The sequence below is a fragment of the Heterodontus francisci genome, chromosome 10, assembly GCF_036365525.1.
Source record: "Heterodontus francisci isolate sHetFra1 chromosome 10, sHetFra1.hap1, whole genome shotgun sequence".
Taxonomy (NCBI): domain Eukaryota; kingdom Metazoa; phylum Chordata; class Chondrichthyes; order Heterodontiformes; family Heterodontidae; genus Heterodontus; species Heterodontus francisci.
Genome location: NC_090380.1, coordinates 81,361,855 through 81,377,683, shown reverse-complemented (window position 1 = coordinate 81,377,683; position 15,829 = coordinate 81,361,855). Strand labels below are relative to the sequence as shown.

The following is a 15,829-nucleotide window of genomic DNA, read 5'->3' as shown; positions in this document are numbered from 1 at the left end:
TGCCGATAAAGATTTAATGACCTCATGAGAGCAGGAAAGGTGAGTGGCATGCCACATTCATTGCCAATCCCCTCATTGCCTTCTCCTGCACAGCATTCCTCAGAACAACACAGCTTGTTGCTTCACCTACTCCTCTCTCGAGGCCCCTTTAACACCCCCATCTGAACAGCTACCACTGATGCTCACCCTCATCTTATTGCCATCTCACACCCTTCCCATGGAATCACCCTCCATTCTCTCATCGCAATCCATTTCTTACACTCATAACTCTTTGCTTTTCTCCTTGAAGAACAGAGCTCCGACCACCAGGGAGGTGCAAGGAACTGGGGAAGACCTTCCAGTAATTGCCACCCTGACTACTGCAGAGGATGACGCACTAGAAGTCAGCATACTGTTAGAGCCCATGGCCATTGGAGATGGGGAAAGATGGGGTTCTCACAGATACCTAATGGCAGAATTAGATATCACACAGCCATATGTCAGACAACAATCAATTTGTATTGATTTGGAGTCACCTGCATATGAAATATGATCATATGCACAATGATGACATTGAACCCTTTCTCCTTGTCAATTCTAATTCACGTCTTTCATCTCACACGGGTCCTTCCAGTGGAACACAGGAGATCGTGCAGGAAGAGGCTGAAGATTCCTCAGAGGAGGTCATGCACTCTGAGGAAGTACCATCACATGACTCACGTGCAGCTTTCACGATGGGGTCCTCCATGGTGAGCCATACATCACAAGTGAGCAGGAGCAGGTACTGGAGTCAGGGATAGCAGTGGAGAACTCCTGTCAGAGGGCACAGGACCCTCCAAGCTCTGCTCAGCTGGAGGCAGATGCTGAGTCTCCGGGTCACAGCCAACAGGACTATTCTGAAAACAAATATGTCTACCTTGACTTCAGTAAAATTGTCTGTGCCCTGTTAATTAAAGCAATATAGTACGAGTAAAACAGTATTTTATGAAAAAATATTGATCTTTCAATTCAGAATATCTCAAATACATATTTTTGATTAAAATATTACAAGATTAACGGGGGAAACCACAAGGAAGTTAATGATCTGCACAACAAAGTCAGTCAAAAGTGAAAATTTAAGATCTATAAAAATTACAATATATACAAATTATTAAAACAGTAAAATTTTTGTTTATAATATAAACATTTCATAAGGAAAGCAAGCAGTGTTTTCCTTTTGTAACAAAAAAAGGTATCTTGGACAAGAAGAATCAATTACAAAAGGACAAGGGTTTTAGTATGGAAGCTTGCCACAGTGTTAGCCAGCCCATTCTGGGAAGCAATTGACTGCATCATCTCCACCAGCCTCTGCATTTTTAAGATTCCCACACCCACAACGGTAGCAATGCTGGATGCCAGGAACGCACACTGGTGTCCTTGGCGTCCAATATCGCTAAGGACAAAAATGAGAAAAATGTATCATATGACCTATCTTTTTCATTTACAGCATCATAGTATACCCTCTAACTTGTGGTTACATTATGCATTTGCCCCAAAAGTGCTGAATTGCTGAAAAGCAGAACACTGCCAGTTCCGAAATTCCACTCTGCTGACAGCACTGCATCCAAACTCCATGCTCATTGGCCCCAGGAATTTCACGGCCTTACTTTTTATTACTGATAATGCTGTGGAATATTTCTAGGGCAAGGGGTTGAAGAGGAACTATGCTATATTTCCTACATCACAACAGCGACAGCACTTCAAAAGTTCTTCATTGGTTGTAAAGCACTTTGGGACATCCTTAGGTCCTGAAAGGTGCTATAGAAATTTTTTATATTTTTTGTGAGAATACATAATACGATTACATGAAGTACCTGCTATGATCACTCTTAGAAAAAACAGTTGATTCAGGACAACGACATGATGCCTGTTTTACAGAATTGGGTGGATGGTTAGAGATCCTGAAGAGTCAGAACCTAGAGAGAACATGAAGAATATAGCAGAAGCTAAATAGAGGAGTTGGAATCTTGAGTATTCATTAGCATTCAGTTAGTTGCGTTTAGAAGGATTTGCATTGCTCATTGAATATCCAGAACCAGGATAATCTAAAAATCATGGTAATAATTATTGACCCTCATTGTTCGCAAATATATTTTTTCATTGGTTTACTTGGTAGCCTAACAACAGATCCTGGGACAATTGCAAAATGTCTCATGAATGTCTCATAAAAACCACCTTAATTGATGTTGGGAGCAAGGTTTGGAGAAAAGTGTGCTGGGGAACCAGCTGACAAGTAAACATTTCCCTCTGCACAATACATATTCTCAAAACCTTGGTCTTGAAAGCAGTGATCAGCGATGCTTTGAAACTTGCATGTAGGTCTGTGACAAAATTGCTCATAGGGTAAGCACTCTATGTATGGGTGGAATCCTCTTAATCCATCAGTTTCATCAGTGGCACTTGATGCATGCCAAATTACCTGTCAGAATAAAACAGATTTTTATGACTATAAAGACTTTACAGCGCCATTATTCCCCTAGTATTTAATAAATCTGTACAAAGGAAAAACTCAGTTGTGTTTTAGTTGGTTTTGAATTTATATCATTATGATGAATTCTTTTGGGCCTCCTTATCTCGAGAGACAATGGATACGCGCCTGGAGGTGGTCTGTGGTTTGTGAAGCAGCGCCTGGAGTGGCTATAAAGGCCAATTCTAGAGTGACAGGCTCTTCCACAGGTGCTGCAGAGAAATTTGTTTGTCGGGGCTGTTGCACAGTTGGCTCTCCCCTTGCGCCTCTGTCTTTTTTCCTGCCAACTACTAAGTCTCTTTGACTCGCCACATTTTAGCCCTGTCTTTATGGCTGCCCGCCAGCTCTGGCGAACGCTGGCAACTGACTCCCACGACTTGTGATCAATGTCACAGGATTTCATGTTGCGTTTGCAGACGTCTTTAAAGCGGAGACGTGGACGGCCAGTGGGTCTGATACCAGTGGCGAGCTCGCTGTACAATGTGTCTTTGGGGATCCTGCCATCTTCCATGCGGCTCACATGGCCAAGCCATCTCAAGCGCCGCTGACTCAGTAGTGTGTACAAGCTGGGGATGTTGGCCGCCTCGAGGACTTCTGTGTTGGCGATACGGTCCTGCCACCTGATGCCAAGTATTCTCCGGAGGCAGCGAAGATGGAATGAATTGAGACGTCGCTCTTGGCTGGCATACTGGCAACACCTATGCAGTCATATTCAGCTGGCCTCAGACACCGGAAACATCAGAGGAATATATGATGGCATGAAGAGAGCTCTTGGGCCAACCATCAAGAAGATCGCCCTCCTCAAATCTAAATCAGGGGACATCATCACTGACCAACGCAAACAAATGGACCGCTGGGTTGAGCACTACCTAGAACTGTACTCCAGGGAGAATGCTGTCGCTGAGACTGCCCTCAATGCAGCCCAGCCTCTACCAGTCATGGATGAGCTGGACATACAGCCAACCAAATCGGAACTCGGTGATGCCATTGATTCTCTAGCCAGCGGAAAAGCCCCTGGGAAGGACAGCATTACCCCTGAAATAATCAAGAGTGCCAAGCCTGCTATACTCTCAGCACTACATGAACTGCTTTGCCTGTGCTGGGACGAGGGAGCAGTACCACAGGACATGTGCGATGCCAATATCATCACCCTCTATAAAAACAAAGGTGACCGCGGTGACTGCAACAACTACCGTGGAATCTCCCTGCTCAGCATAGTGGGGAAAGTCTTTGCTCGAGTCGCGCTGAACAGGCTCCAGAAGCTGGCCGAGCGCGTCTACCCTGAGGCACAATGTGGCTTTCGTGCAGAGAGATTATGATGAATATGAGAATAATATGGACATAGATTTGAGTGGTAGTACTGGTGCTAGTCAACATACTAATGGCTCGACCACCAGGTGGGCACGTCACCTGAGTCAGAAAGAGCTTGCACTTATATAGTAACTTATTATATCCTATTGATGTCTCAAAGTATTTAATATCCACTGTTGGTTTGTAGGCCATTGTGACAGCCAATTGGTGCACAGCAAGGTCCCACAAATAGCAAATGGGACAATTGGTCAATCAATTTGATGTTGGTGTTGTTGTTTTAGGGAGGAATACTGACCAGGACACTAGGAGAACTCCTTACTATTCCACAAATGGTGTATGGGATCTTCTATACTGATCTTAACAAGCAGATAGGACTCAATTTTACATTTCATCCAAGATATGGAGCCTCCACCAATCCGATACTCACCCTCTCAGCTGAATAGGGTAAGTAACTTCTGGGGACAAACGATATCAACAAAATCAACCAATTTTAATTTGTTTCTAAAAATCCTGGTATATGAGGGCTAAAAGGGGTCATGAAAAGTCATTGGCAAACAAAATTAAGGAAAATCCCAAGGCTTTTTATACATATATAAAGAGCAAGAGGGTAACTAGGGAAAGGGTTGGCCCGCTCAAGGACAGAGAAGGGAATCTATGTGTGGAGCCAGAGGAAATGGGCGAGGTACTAAATGAGTACTTTGCATCAGTATTCACCAAAGAGAAGGACTTGGTGGATGATGAGCCTAGGGAAGGGAGTGCAGATAGTCTCAGTCATCTCATTATCAAAAAGGAGGAGGTGTTGGGTGTCTTGCAAAGCATTAAGGTAGATAAGTCCCCAGGGCCTGATGGGATCTACCCCAGAATACTAAGGGAGGCAAGGGAAGAAATTGCTGGGGCCTTGACAGAAATCTTTGCATCCTCATTGGCTGCAGGTGAGGTCCCAGAGGACTGGAGAATAGCCAATGTTGTTCCTTTGTTTAAGAAGGGTAGCAAGGATAATCCAGGAAATTATAGGCCGGTGAGCCTTACGTCAGTGGTAGGGAAATTATTAGAGAGGATTCTTTGGGACAGGGATTTCCTCCCATTTGGAAACAAACAAACTTATTAGCGAGAGGCAGCATGGTTTTGTGAAGGGGAGGTCGTGTCTCACTAATTTGATTGAGTTTTTTGAGGAAGTGACAAAGATGATTGATGAAGGAAAGTGGATGTTATCTATATGGACTTCAGTAAAGCCTTTGACAAGGTCCCTCATGGCAGACTAGTACAAAAGGTGAAGTCACATGGGATCAGAGGTGAGCTGGCAAGATGGATACAGAACAGGCTCGGTCATAGAAGACAGAGGGTAGCAGTGGAAGGGTGCTTTTCTGAATGGAGGGATGTGACTAGTGGTGTTCCGCTGGGACCTTTGCTCTTTGTAGTATATATAAATGATTTGGAGGAAAATGTAGCTGGTCTGATTAGTAAGTTTGCGGACGACACAAAGGTTGGTGGAGTTGCGGATAGTGATGAGGATTGTCAGAGGATACAGCAGGATATAGATCGGTTGGAGACTTGGGCGGAGAAATGGCAGATGGAGTTTAATCCGGACAAATGTGAGGTAATGCATTTTGGAAGATCTAATGCAGGTGGGAAGAATACAGTAAATGGCAGAATCCTTAGGAGTATTGACAGGCAGAGAGATCTGGGCGTACAGGTCCACAGGTCACTGAAAGTGGCAACGCAGGTGGATAAGGTAGTCAAGAAGGCATACAGCATGCTTGCCTTCATCGGTCGAGGCATAGAGTATAAAAATTGGCAAGTCATGCTGCAGCTGTACAGAACTTTAGTCAGGCCACACTTAGAATATTGCGTGCAATTCTGGTCGCCACACTACCAGAAGGATGTGGAGGTTTTGGAGAGGGTACAGAAGAGGTTTACCAGGATGTTGCCTGGTCTGGAGGGCATTAGCTATGAGGAGAGGTTGGATAAACTCGGATTGTTTTCACTGGAATGACGGAGGTGGAGGGCGACATGATAGAGGTTTACAAAGTTATGAGTGGCATGGACAGAGTGGATAGTCAGAAGCTTTTTCCCAGGGTGGAAGAGTCAGTTACTAGGGGACATAGGTTTAAGGTGAGAGGGGCAAAGTTTAGAGGGGATGTGCGAGGCAAGTTTTTTACACAGAGGGTGGTGAGTGCCTGGAACTTGCTGCCGGGGAGATGGTGGAATCAGGTACGATAATGACGTTTAAAAGGCATCTTGACAAATACATGAATAGGATGGGAATAGAGGGATACGGTCCCCGGAAGTGCAGAAGGTTTTAGTTCAGGCAGGCATCAAGATCGGCGCTGGCTTGGAGGGCCGAATGGCCTGTTCCTGTGCCGTACTGTTCTTTGTTCTTTGTTACTCCTGGTGTTAGTTCAGCAGGAATCCAGTGGAATAGCAGCAAACTCTGCTGGGACTCAGAAACCTAGGGCACTGCACTAGCATTACAGTTGCCAGTAACTTTATTTAGGGCTGACCCTCTGTCAAACCAAAACAAGGACACTGGCATGGGACACTGACTACAGCGATTCACTATGTTTGAAAGTTTTCATTAATGGCCTTCTTACCAACCCCCTTTTTCCATAAAGTCAAATTTGTTCAAAACCGCACTACTCTTATCCTGTCCTGCACTGTTCGGTTTGCCCAAAATTCTCGGTATCACTGATCTGCACTGGTTTTCTGGTCCTCAAAATATTACATTTAAAATGTCCAATCCTGGGTCTCATGGAGGTGAGGTCCATTTCCAGAGGCCAGGGAATGAGAGGGGAGATCGGAAGCCGGGGGAGAGGTGGTGGGAGGCTTTGGGGGTGGGGGGGGTGGGGATGCGGAAATCGGAGGCCTTCGGGGAGAGAGGGGATTGGAAGCCGAGTGGAGTGGTCAGAGGCCTTGGGGGATGATGGAGGCCTTGCGGGGGGGTTGCAGGCTTTGTGAGGGATATCAGAAAGGTCAGGGGGATGGGCAGTGTCCAATCGCAAGGGGTTGGCCAAGCAGGCAGACTGGATCCAGCAGTTGGGTGGAAAGGCACTTACCTTCTGATCCAACAGTTCCTCACCTCGATTTATCTAGGGAGTTTCCTAAGCCTCAGGAAACCTGGCTGACCAGAGTTAAATTTCAAATGGTGAATACAAATGAGGCATGCAGCTTTATTATCGGTCCCATTCACCTATCACCCCAGTGCTCGCTGACCTACATTGTCTCCCAAAATATTACATTTAAAATCTCTTTATTTTAAAATTTTCATCCTTGTTTTCCAATCCTTCCATGACCTCACCACTCCCTATCTCTGTAATCTCCTCCAGCCCCACAATCCTCCGAGATATGTGCACTCATCTAACTTTGGACTCGAGCATCCCTGATTTTAATCGCTCCACCAGTGGTGGCCATGCTTTCTGTTACCTAGGCCCTAAGCACTGGAATTCCCTCCCTATACCTCTCTGCCTCACTTTCCACCTTTAAGGCACTCCTTAAAAGCTACCTCTTAACTAAGCTTTTGGTCATCTGACCTAATATCTCCTTGTGTAGCTCGATGTCATATTTTGTTTTATAATGCTTCTGTTAAGCGCCTTGGGACATCTGATTACGTTCAAGACTCTATATAAATATAAGTTGTTATTTAAAGTGCTAACCTGCCTCCTTAGAGCAAGTTAGTCACCCCACCCCCCTCCTGCCTCCGTTAAAACCAGAAGTGGGCAGTTGTAGGTGGGTTGGAATAGGGATTCAGGCTTTTAACGCTTTAACACCCTCACCTGACTCAAACCTTCCTTTTTTGGGGGATTAAAATTGCCCCTTCTGTCTCAAAACCTCTCCACTTCCTTCTTCATCTATAAAAGTCTTCCCAAAACTCATTCTTTCAACATAACCTTCAGTTAGCTTTTGTAACTTTTGCACCATGCTTCCGCATCTGTTTTGTTTATTTGTGCCTTTATCAAGTGCACTGGGATAATTTTCTACCTTAAAGATGCTATGCAAAAGCATTATTGAATATATTAAGGAACGATTAATATATGTGAAAGTTTTTGTGCACTTGATAGGTTTTAAAATAGGGATGCATAACTTGATTACTATAATAACTTGCATTTACATTACATCTTTAATGTGAAAAAAATCCCAAGATGTTTGATAGGATAAAATACAAGAAATCCACAAAAAGAGAAAAGACCAAAAGCAAGGTGAAAGAGATGGAGGTACATTTTGAAGATGGAGAGAAATGCAGAGGTAAAGGTGGAAATCTAGGCTGACAGTTCCAAACAAAAAGGCCGAGGCGGCTGAGGCCTTGTTACCAAAAGTGGAGCAAAGATAGGGAGATGTGTGCAGAAGGCTGGAGTCAGTGGAATGGAGTATTTGGAAGGGGATTATGGAGCTGAAGGAGACTGAATGGATAGGTGTGGCAAAGCCACGTGAGCTTTATAGATGTGGACAAACGTCTCGATTGAATAAAAGCATAAAATACTGGTAATAGTCAGGTCAAGCAGCATTGTGGAAAGAAACAAAGTTAACGTTGCAGGTCAACAACCTTTCATTAGAACTGAAAAAAAAGTTAGAGATCTAACAGGTTTTAAGCAAGTACAGAGGCAGGGAAACGGAGGGTGGGGGAAGAATAAAAGGAAAGGTCTGTGTGAGTATGGAAGGCAGAAGAGATTAAATGACAAAAGAAAAAATGGAGCAAAGCAAAAGGGGATGGTAATGGGACAATAAAATAAACAAAAAATGGATGAAAATGACAAGAGCAGAATCATTAACAATAGCTACTGTCTGAAAAATGAGAGCAGGAACTATGATCTGAAATTGTTGAACTCAATGTTGAGCTTAGGTTGTAATGAGCCTAATTAAAAGATGCGGTGCTGTTTCTTGAGCTTTCGTTGAACTTCATTGGAACAGTGTAGGAGGCCAAGGACAGAGAGGTTAGAGTGGGAGTGGGGCGGAGAATTAACCAACACGCCCACCTCCAATTTTAACGGAGGAGGGGTGGGGGTGGTCAACTAACCTGCTCTCCAGAGACATGTCCCTAATTTAAATACTTTAATGAGGCTGGGCAGTTAACATTTTAGCTTTTAAATTTAATGGCTGCAGGCCGGTTTTCCCAGGGCTCAGAAAAAACAGCTGCTGAATGGAGGCAAAACCAATCAGATCCAACAGGTAAGTGCCTTTTTGGCGCATCTTACGGGCAAGGAGGAGCAGGAGTGCTTACCCGCACCTCCCACCCCCCCCCCCCCCACCCCCAACATCTTCCCCCCACTGCCCACACAAGCTAACCTGTATCCCACTCCAAGGGATCAGATCACCATGATCATATCCCAGCCCCCCCATGCACAATGCAAATGCCTTCCCCTTCCCCTCCCTGCATTCTGACCCGAGATCTAAAGCTCCTCCCACCCTTATCCGTAAAACTTATACTTCCCCATTTCCGAGCCACTAATATCTTACTTCCCCACTCCCTCTCCGTAAATATCAGGCCCAGTATCAGGTCTGCTTTCTGGCTTTAATTGTAAGGAAAGTTTCTTTAAGAAAGTAAAGTTTTGTGCTACAACATCTGCAGTCGATCTTGCTAAGGTCAATGGCACGGATTTCCCAGGTTTTAAGTTCAAACTTCTCTCTACTACCATAGCAATACTGAATGCCAGAGATGAGCAGGCATCCCACTTTGCTAAAGGTCAAATGACAGGAAATACATAGAATGACATACTTCCATTCTTTGAATTAAGTTCAATATGTCACCCTTATGCAATAGATGTATGAATGTCATCCATCACTTCCAGCTAGAAATCCAGTCAGCATGAAAATGGGAAGATGGTGCGACAGAACACATTCCTGTTCCTTTTTCCACCCTCAACTGTCCCAGTATTAAACACAAATCAGCAGTAGATTTTGGAGAACATTTTTTCATTTCAGATCAGCTAAAAGCCTCTTTAATTTGATCTCTTCAATTGTCATGATCTAAGTATGTTGTATATTTCTTAAAGTTTTGGGATTCATGATGCACCATAGATCTAACAAATGAAAAGATTCACAACTTTAATTCTTACCATCAGTGGCTATGTAGTCAGCAGCAAAACTTTTGGTGCGCATTTTATTGGAATGAAAGTTTATTTGTAAACTGGAACTATTACTGTAAAGATGAAATGGCTTGTGGTCTCCACAGAATCTACAGAAGAAATCAGAAGATAAATACCATTAATTCTATAAATCTGTTTGGGTATCTTGTTATATTACCTCATTAATATTCTTTAAATCCAGTGATTTCATGCCATCATTGATAATAAAAGAAATTTCAGGTACCTTTTCATTAATTTAAATTTAATTTTAACATGTGTATTTTAAATATAATTTACTTTTACTTATTCCTTTGTGCAGTATAAGCAGAAGAATAGTCACAACTGTTCCCATGTCAATTAGCATCTAAAGACAGATGATTAAGTACTGTCTCATTTATTAAAATTTCTTTAATCAAGGCACATCTTACCAGCTAAAGGTTTGTATCAGAAGCAAGGTAGAGTGGAAAGAACGACCCCTTCTTTGGCCTTTAACCTACTTACAGATCCAGATTACAGTTTCAGTTCGTGTACCATGAAGCTGTCTAAACTATAATATTACAGGAGTGACTTGGTGCAACATCAGGAACAGCTTCACTACTGCAATAGTAGTCCCCATTTTAACCCAGGACGGGAATTGGATGGGTAAGGTGAGCAGATATTGCCAGCATGCTGCCCTGATGATTTTAACTCTCGGGCTTCATTTTAATATGACTGACAGCCTTCCCACCTGATCACATCAGAAAATGGGGAACCCACCCATGTTCCCTTATAATTTTCAGTGGGTCTCCCAATGCCTATTTAAAACAGGAATATATTTCTTGAAACAAAGTAGCATTCCCTTTTGGAAGATTCTATTGGAACAGCTTGGGGACAATTATTTTGGCAGTAGTAAGTTCCAGGGCTGCTGCAAGGTTTTTAGATGCCTTCCTGGTGGTCCTGCTTGAGGAGGTTAGTTTAAGGAGGGACATAGTTCTCCAGCACTCACAGGAGCAGAAGCACATTGACCATCCAGTAGGTCTGCACAGAGGTGACTCAGAGTTCAGTGGCAGCACCATCACCCCTAGCTCCTAGCTTCAGTGTAGGAAGTAGTTAAATGACTTTACAAGAGTGGCAAGATTGAGTACAACTCTTCATCACTCCATCTCTCTCTCTCTCAACACCCCTTTCACTCCCTTCTCCACCTTTCTTAATAATTCTGTCCCTTCCATCAACATCCTATTACAAGAACTCACTGCAACACCTCCTTACATCCCCCTTGCATCTCTTGCCAAAAACATTCAATCTGTGTTCCCTAGTCCTTGTACCATTAGTTAATAGCAACACTATTTCCTTGTCTAACTTTTCTTTGCCTGTTATAATATTGTATACCTCCATTAAATCTCCCCTTAATCTTCTTTGCTCTAAGGAGAACAACTCCAGCTTTTCCAACCTTGAAACTAAAATCTCCCATCCCTGGAACCATTCTGGCAAATCTCCTCTGCAACCTCTCAAAGACCCTCACATCCTTCCTAAAATGTGGTGACCAGAAGTGAAAGCAATACTCCAGTTGGGGCTTAATCAGAGGCTTATAAAGGTTCATTTATAACTTCCCTGATTTTGTACTCAGTGCTTCTATTTATGTAGCCAAAGATCCCATATACTTTGCTAATCACTCTCTCAATCTGTCCTGCCACCTTCAGAGAATGATGCACAGGCACCCACAGGTCCCCCTATCCCCACACACTCTTTAAAACTGTGCCATTAAGTATATATTGCCTCTCCCTACTCCTTCTGCCAAAATGCATCACCTCACACTTATCAGTATTAAATTCCATATGCCATCTGTCTGCCCATTCTGCTAGCCTATCTGTGCCCTGTTGCAAATGCTTCATATCATCCTCACTATTTACCACACCTCCAAGTTTAGTGTTATCAGCAAATTTTGAAATTCTACTCTGTATTCCAAGATCCAAGTCATTTATATATAGCAAAATAAGCAATCGTTCCAGCACTGACCCTTGGGGAATACCACTGTCTACCATCTTACATAATCTTCATGTGTTCACTGAACCCTGAAGAAGTGTTCAAAGCTGCCATGAGTTAGCTTTTTGGATCCAGGGCTGAACTGGATGATAACACACAATGCAGAAGTAAAAATGAACCATTGACACACTACAGGAGGAAGTTTGGAAACAGAGAACTCTTCCTGAGGAAGCACTGGTGGCTGAGAAGAAAGACAGTATCTATCGGTTACTAGAATATTTATGACCTGTTTGCCTGCAATCTAACACACAGTGAGCAGCTGAGAATGAGGAAAGCCTGTTTTGAATCTATAAGACAAATTGCTTACCTTTGCAGCTGGTCTTATAGTCATCAAGAATTCAGCTCACGGGAACTTTAATTCGGACTCCAATTTTAAACAGTACAAGTCAACTGAGCATTTTCTAAGATTAACTGTTACAGTAATCAGAAACTGATGGGGACCAATTACGTGTGATTTTATACTTTTCCCCTGGAGCTCACCTGCAAATCGCAAAAAATTTACTATTTGCTCCAATGCCTTTGGGAGATGTTTTCCGTTGTTATTTAAAGACAATAGAGAAAGATGTTAAAACTGACAGAAAACTAGGAGACATTAAAGTAGCAGCATTTTTATATGCTATTCTCTGTTTTCTACCACCTAAAAAGTGGGGTGAAATTGGTCATGAATTTCTTAATGAAAAAATATTGTTGCTTATTAAAACTTTTAAATGAAGTTTTGGATAATGTTCCGGCATATCTTGCTGAGGAAATTTTAAAAAACCCGGTAGGGCTAAAGTTACCTATTGAAGAAGAATTCATTCAATGATGAAGCCAGCAAAACTCTGTCAGAATACATGTTCAATGTGGATTTTACGACAATTGTTACATTAGCTGGTTCATGTGTTGTCGTTGTTGAAAATCAAAGTTGATAGGTAGTGCAGGATCCATCAGAGAATAAGCACCACTACAGTGAATGCCATTGGGCTTTCAAATAACCAAATATGCTCTGCTCATCAGCACTTCAAACTGCACTGCATCCAGAGCACTAACAGAGGGACTGATGTGCTACACAGCTGTAGCTGTATATATCATTCTCTCATGGGAAATTGAACATTTCACAGTTTGGCTGTTTAAATAAATCATTACAAGACCAAAGAATATCAAAAGAAATTGAGAAATTAATTGTAAAATAATTTTAACACAAACTACACAAGCAGACAATGCACACGATTTAATCCAATTTCAAAATTCAGAGGTCGATTCCATATCTGAATACTTTGGTTCGAACACTAAGCCCATTAATCAATTTTTAAAAATCTGAACCAGAGAATACCAATGTACAGAATTGCTGCTTTGCTTAATATCTTATTATTCTTTATCCTGTGGAGCCTGATTAACAATCTGGGCTGTTACTTGATTAAATGCATGTTAAGTTATACATTGGGCAGAATAAAATTGGGCCTCAATTGGCCTAGGGCAGAAAGGCTGTCGAGAATGGCACCCCCTGCCATTTTGTTTGCCACCCCCGCCTGCCCTAGAGCCTTTCTGCCCTAGGCCAATTGAGGCCCTTAACTGGCCAATTACTGGCCACTTAAGGGCCTCTTCCCACCTTCACCTCAATTTTGGAGAAAGTGCAGGGCCCTGCCGCCGTGGGGGTTTGGCACCATGGTGGCCCCCTAATGGGGTCAGGGGGTCCTTTGGGGGCAATCCATGACCCACGAGGTCCCCCTCCCTGACAGCGATCGCCACTGCCCACTGGCCCCCGCCCCCGCCCACTGGCCCCCGCCCCCCCGGGAAGACCCCTCCCTCACCAACCACTCTGTCACCAGGACCTGCTTGAATTTCCCCGGCGACTCCAAACTTGTTCACCCGTCCAGGGGTCTTCTCTCTCCTCAGCACTGCAGGGTCTTCTGCTTCCAGTGGTGCTGCCGGTACTGCTGAGTTGCTGGCCTTCCCATTGGCCAGCAGCTCTGGAAGCGGGAGCTCGTCCCTCAAAGGAATGACATCCCCGACAGCAGGCAGTTAATTGGCTGCCTGCAGTCAAATGGCTTCGGGGGTATGATGGAGGGCCGAGGCGGGGTCTCCCCCCACCTTCCGGCCTGCCGCTAGGACCCCTGTTGCAGAATAAATTGCAGTTCATTGTTGCAGCAGAGTCTTGACTGGTCAAGTTTCTGCTAATAAAGAAAGACTTGTGTTTATATAGCACCTTTCAGGACTCCAGATTGTCCAAAAGCACTTAACAGCTAATGAACTAATTTTGAAGTGTAGTTACTGTGGTAATGTAGGAAACACAGCAGCCAACTTGTGCATAGCAAGCTCCCACAAACAACAATGAAATATGTTTTAGGTATTAATTGAGAGATAAATGTTAGTCAAGACACTGGGAGAACTCCCTCTTCTTGGAAATAATGCCAGTAATCTTTTATATTCACCTGAGGGGCCAGATGCCACAGACATGCTCCTGTGCCCTTCTGCTCAAAAACATTTTTCCCACAAAGTTTCAATGTCAAATCAGATATGGAAAGAGAAATAAAGAGATGGAAAGAAAGATTGGATTAAGAAAGAGAGAACAAGTAGTAAGACCATTTTTAATTTAAAATTTGACCTTTTAAAATCTCACTGAAACATTCAAAACATGCAGGAATGAGACTTGTAATAGTTTTCAGTGAGGTTGATTGGCAATAATTAACAATTATCATGTTGTTAAAAGGGTACTAATTACTACCCTAAAATATCTGTGGTGAGTTCAGTCATATCTACCATGCAACTACAGCAACCTCATGACATTCAGTGCATGTCAACAGTGAGGCAGACAGCAAGATGCTGTTTTTGTGAAGATAACAGTGGCACAACTTGAACAGCAACTTTTGGATATTTGCATTTAACTGCGCATCTGCATCTCACTGAAGTTGCTGGACCATTTATACATAAGTAACAGTGACACTATTAGCTTCATTATTTTGACAGAGAATTTTGGTTCAATATGTTTAGACTGTATAAAATTCACACTTCAAGTTTTTATGTCTTGTGTTAATCACTGTCTTTAACTAACATTCTATGTTGTTGTTTAGCATAAGATGTTATTTAGCTTGCTGACATACTCATCAATTTGGTTTGCAATAATACATTATAAAGAAATTAGAGAGCTAAAAGTGTGACGCAGTTGCTCACCTTTGACCGTCAGCCTCCAGATAATCTGTTTTGCATGATTCTCCAGCCCTTGGAGGTCCTCCCAGTTTGAATTCTTTGAAAAAAATGATGGCTCTAAAATTTTCTTGAACCTACAGCATTGTGAAAAGAAACACCAGGGTTTATATTCTTCCTGATCCTCAATTCTAAATAAACAGTGAACTGACCAAGTGAAACAATGGGCTGGATTTTACCAGCCCCTCGACGTCAGGGGTCGTGGCAGGGGGGGGCCCGGAAAATACCTCCGGGAAGGCCCCACCCCATGTTACTGGCCGCGGCAAGGCCCAGTGGCGTTTCCCCCCCCACCGCCCCTGGCTTGGTCACAGGAACTTCATTAGAATATGTAAATTAATGTTAATTACTGAATAAATACTTACTTCAGCGCAATGGCTGTCCCGCTGTGATATTCTGGCCGATTGCCGGAATTCCCGTGCCTTCGGATCTCCGTTCGGAGATCTGAGGCGGAAAATTGGTGGGGAGGTGGGAGGAGTTAAGTTTTCAGGGCAGGGGGAAATGGGAAAAACTAAAGCGATTGGTGGGAAGGGGTTGAAGGTTAAAGTTTCTAAACTTGGGGGGTGAGGGTGGAAGGTCAGGATCGCGAGATTTGATTTTTGGGGGAGAGGGCTATTAATAAGTTGATTAGTCATTAGGGGCGGTGGGAGAGGTGATTTAAAAATTTATTTGAAGTTTCACTTTAATTTTCTCTCTCCTATAACTTTAAAAATTTAAATGATTCGGAAGGGCCCGATGATGTAGAGGAGGCGACCGCCGTGTCCCCGGCAATGGC

The 15,829-nt window shown here is 43.3% G+C and overlaps 1 protein-coding gene across 1 annotated transcript in view; it reads right to left on the bottom strand.

Moving 5' to 3' along the window:
- Positions 1-1,038: 1,038 nt before the first annotated feature.
- Positions 1,039-15,829, bottom strand: part of LOC137374573 (suppressor of tumorigenicity 14 protein homolog) — a 92,725-nt gene continuing 77,934 nt past the window's right edge. Inside the window, exons 11-13 of the mRNA XM_068040871.1 lie at positions 15,025-15,134; positions 9,844-9,962; positions 1,039-2,437 (exon numbers count right to left, since the gene is read on the bottom strand). Of these exons, the coding sequence (XP_067896972.1) occupies positions 2,409-2,437; positions 9,844-9,962; positions 15,025-15,134 (258 nt within the window). The 3' untranslated portion in view covers positions 1,039-2,408. The remainder of the gene's footprint in view (positions 2,438-9,843; positions 9,963-15,024; positions 15,135-15,829) is intronic.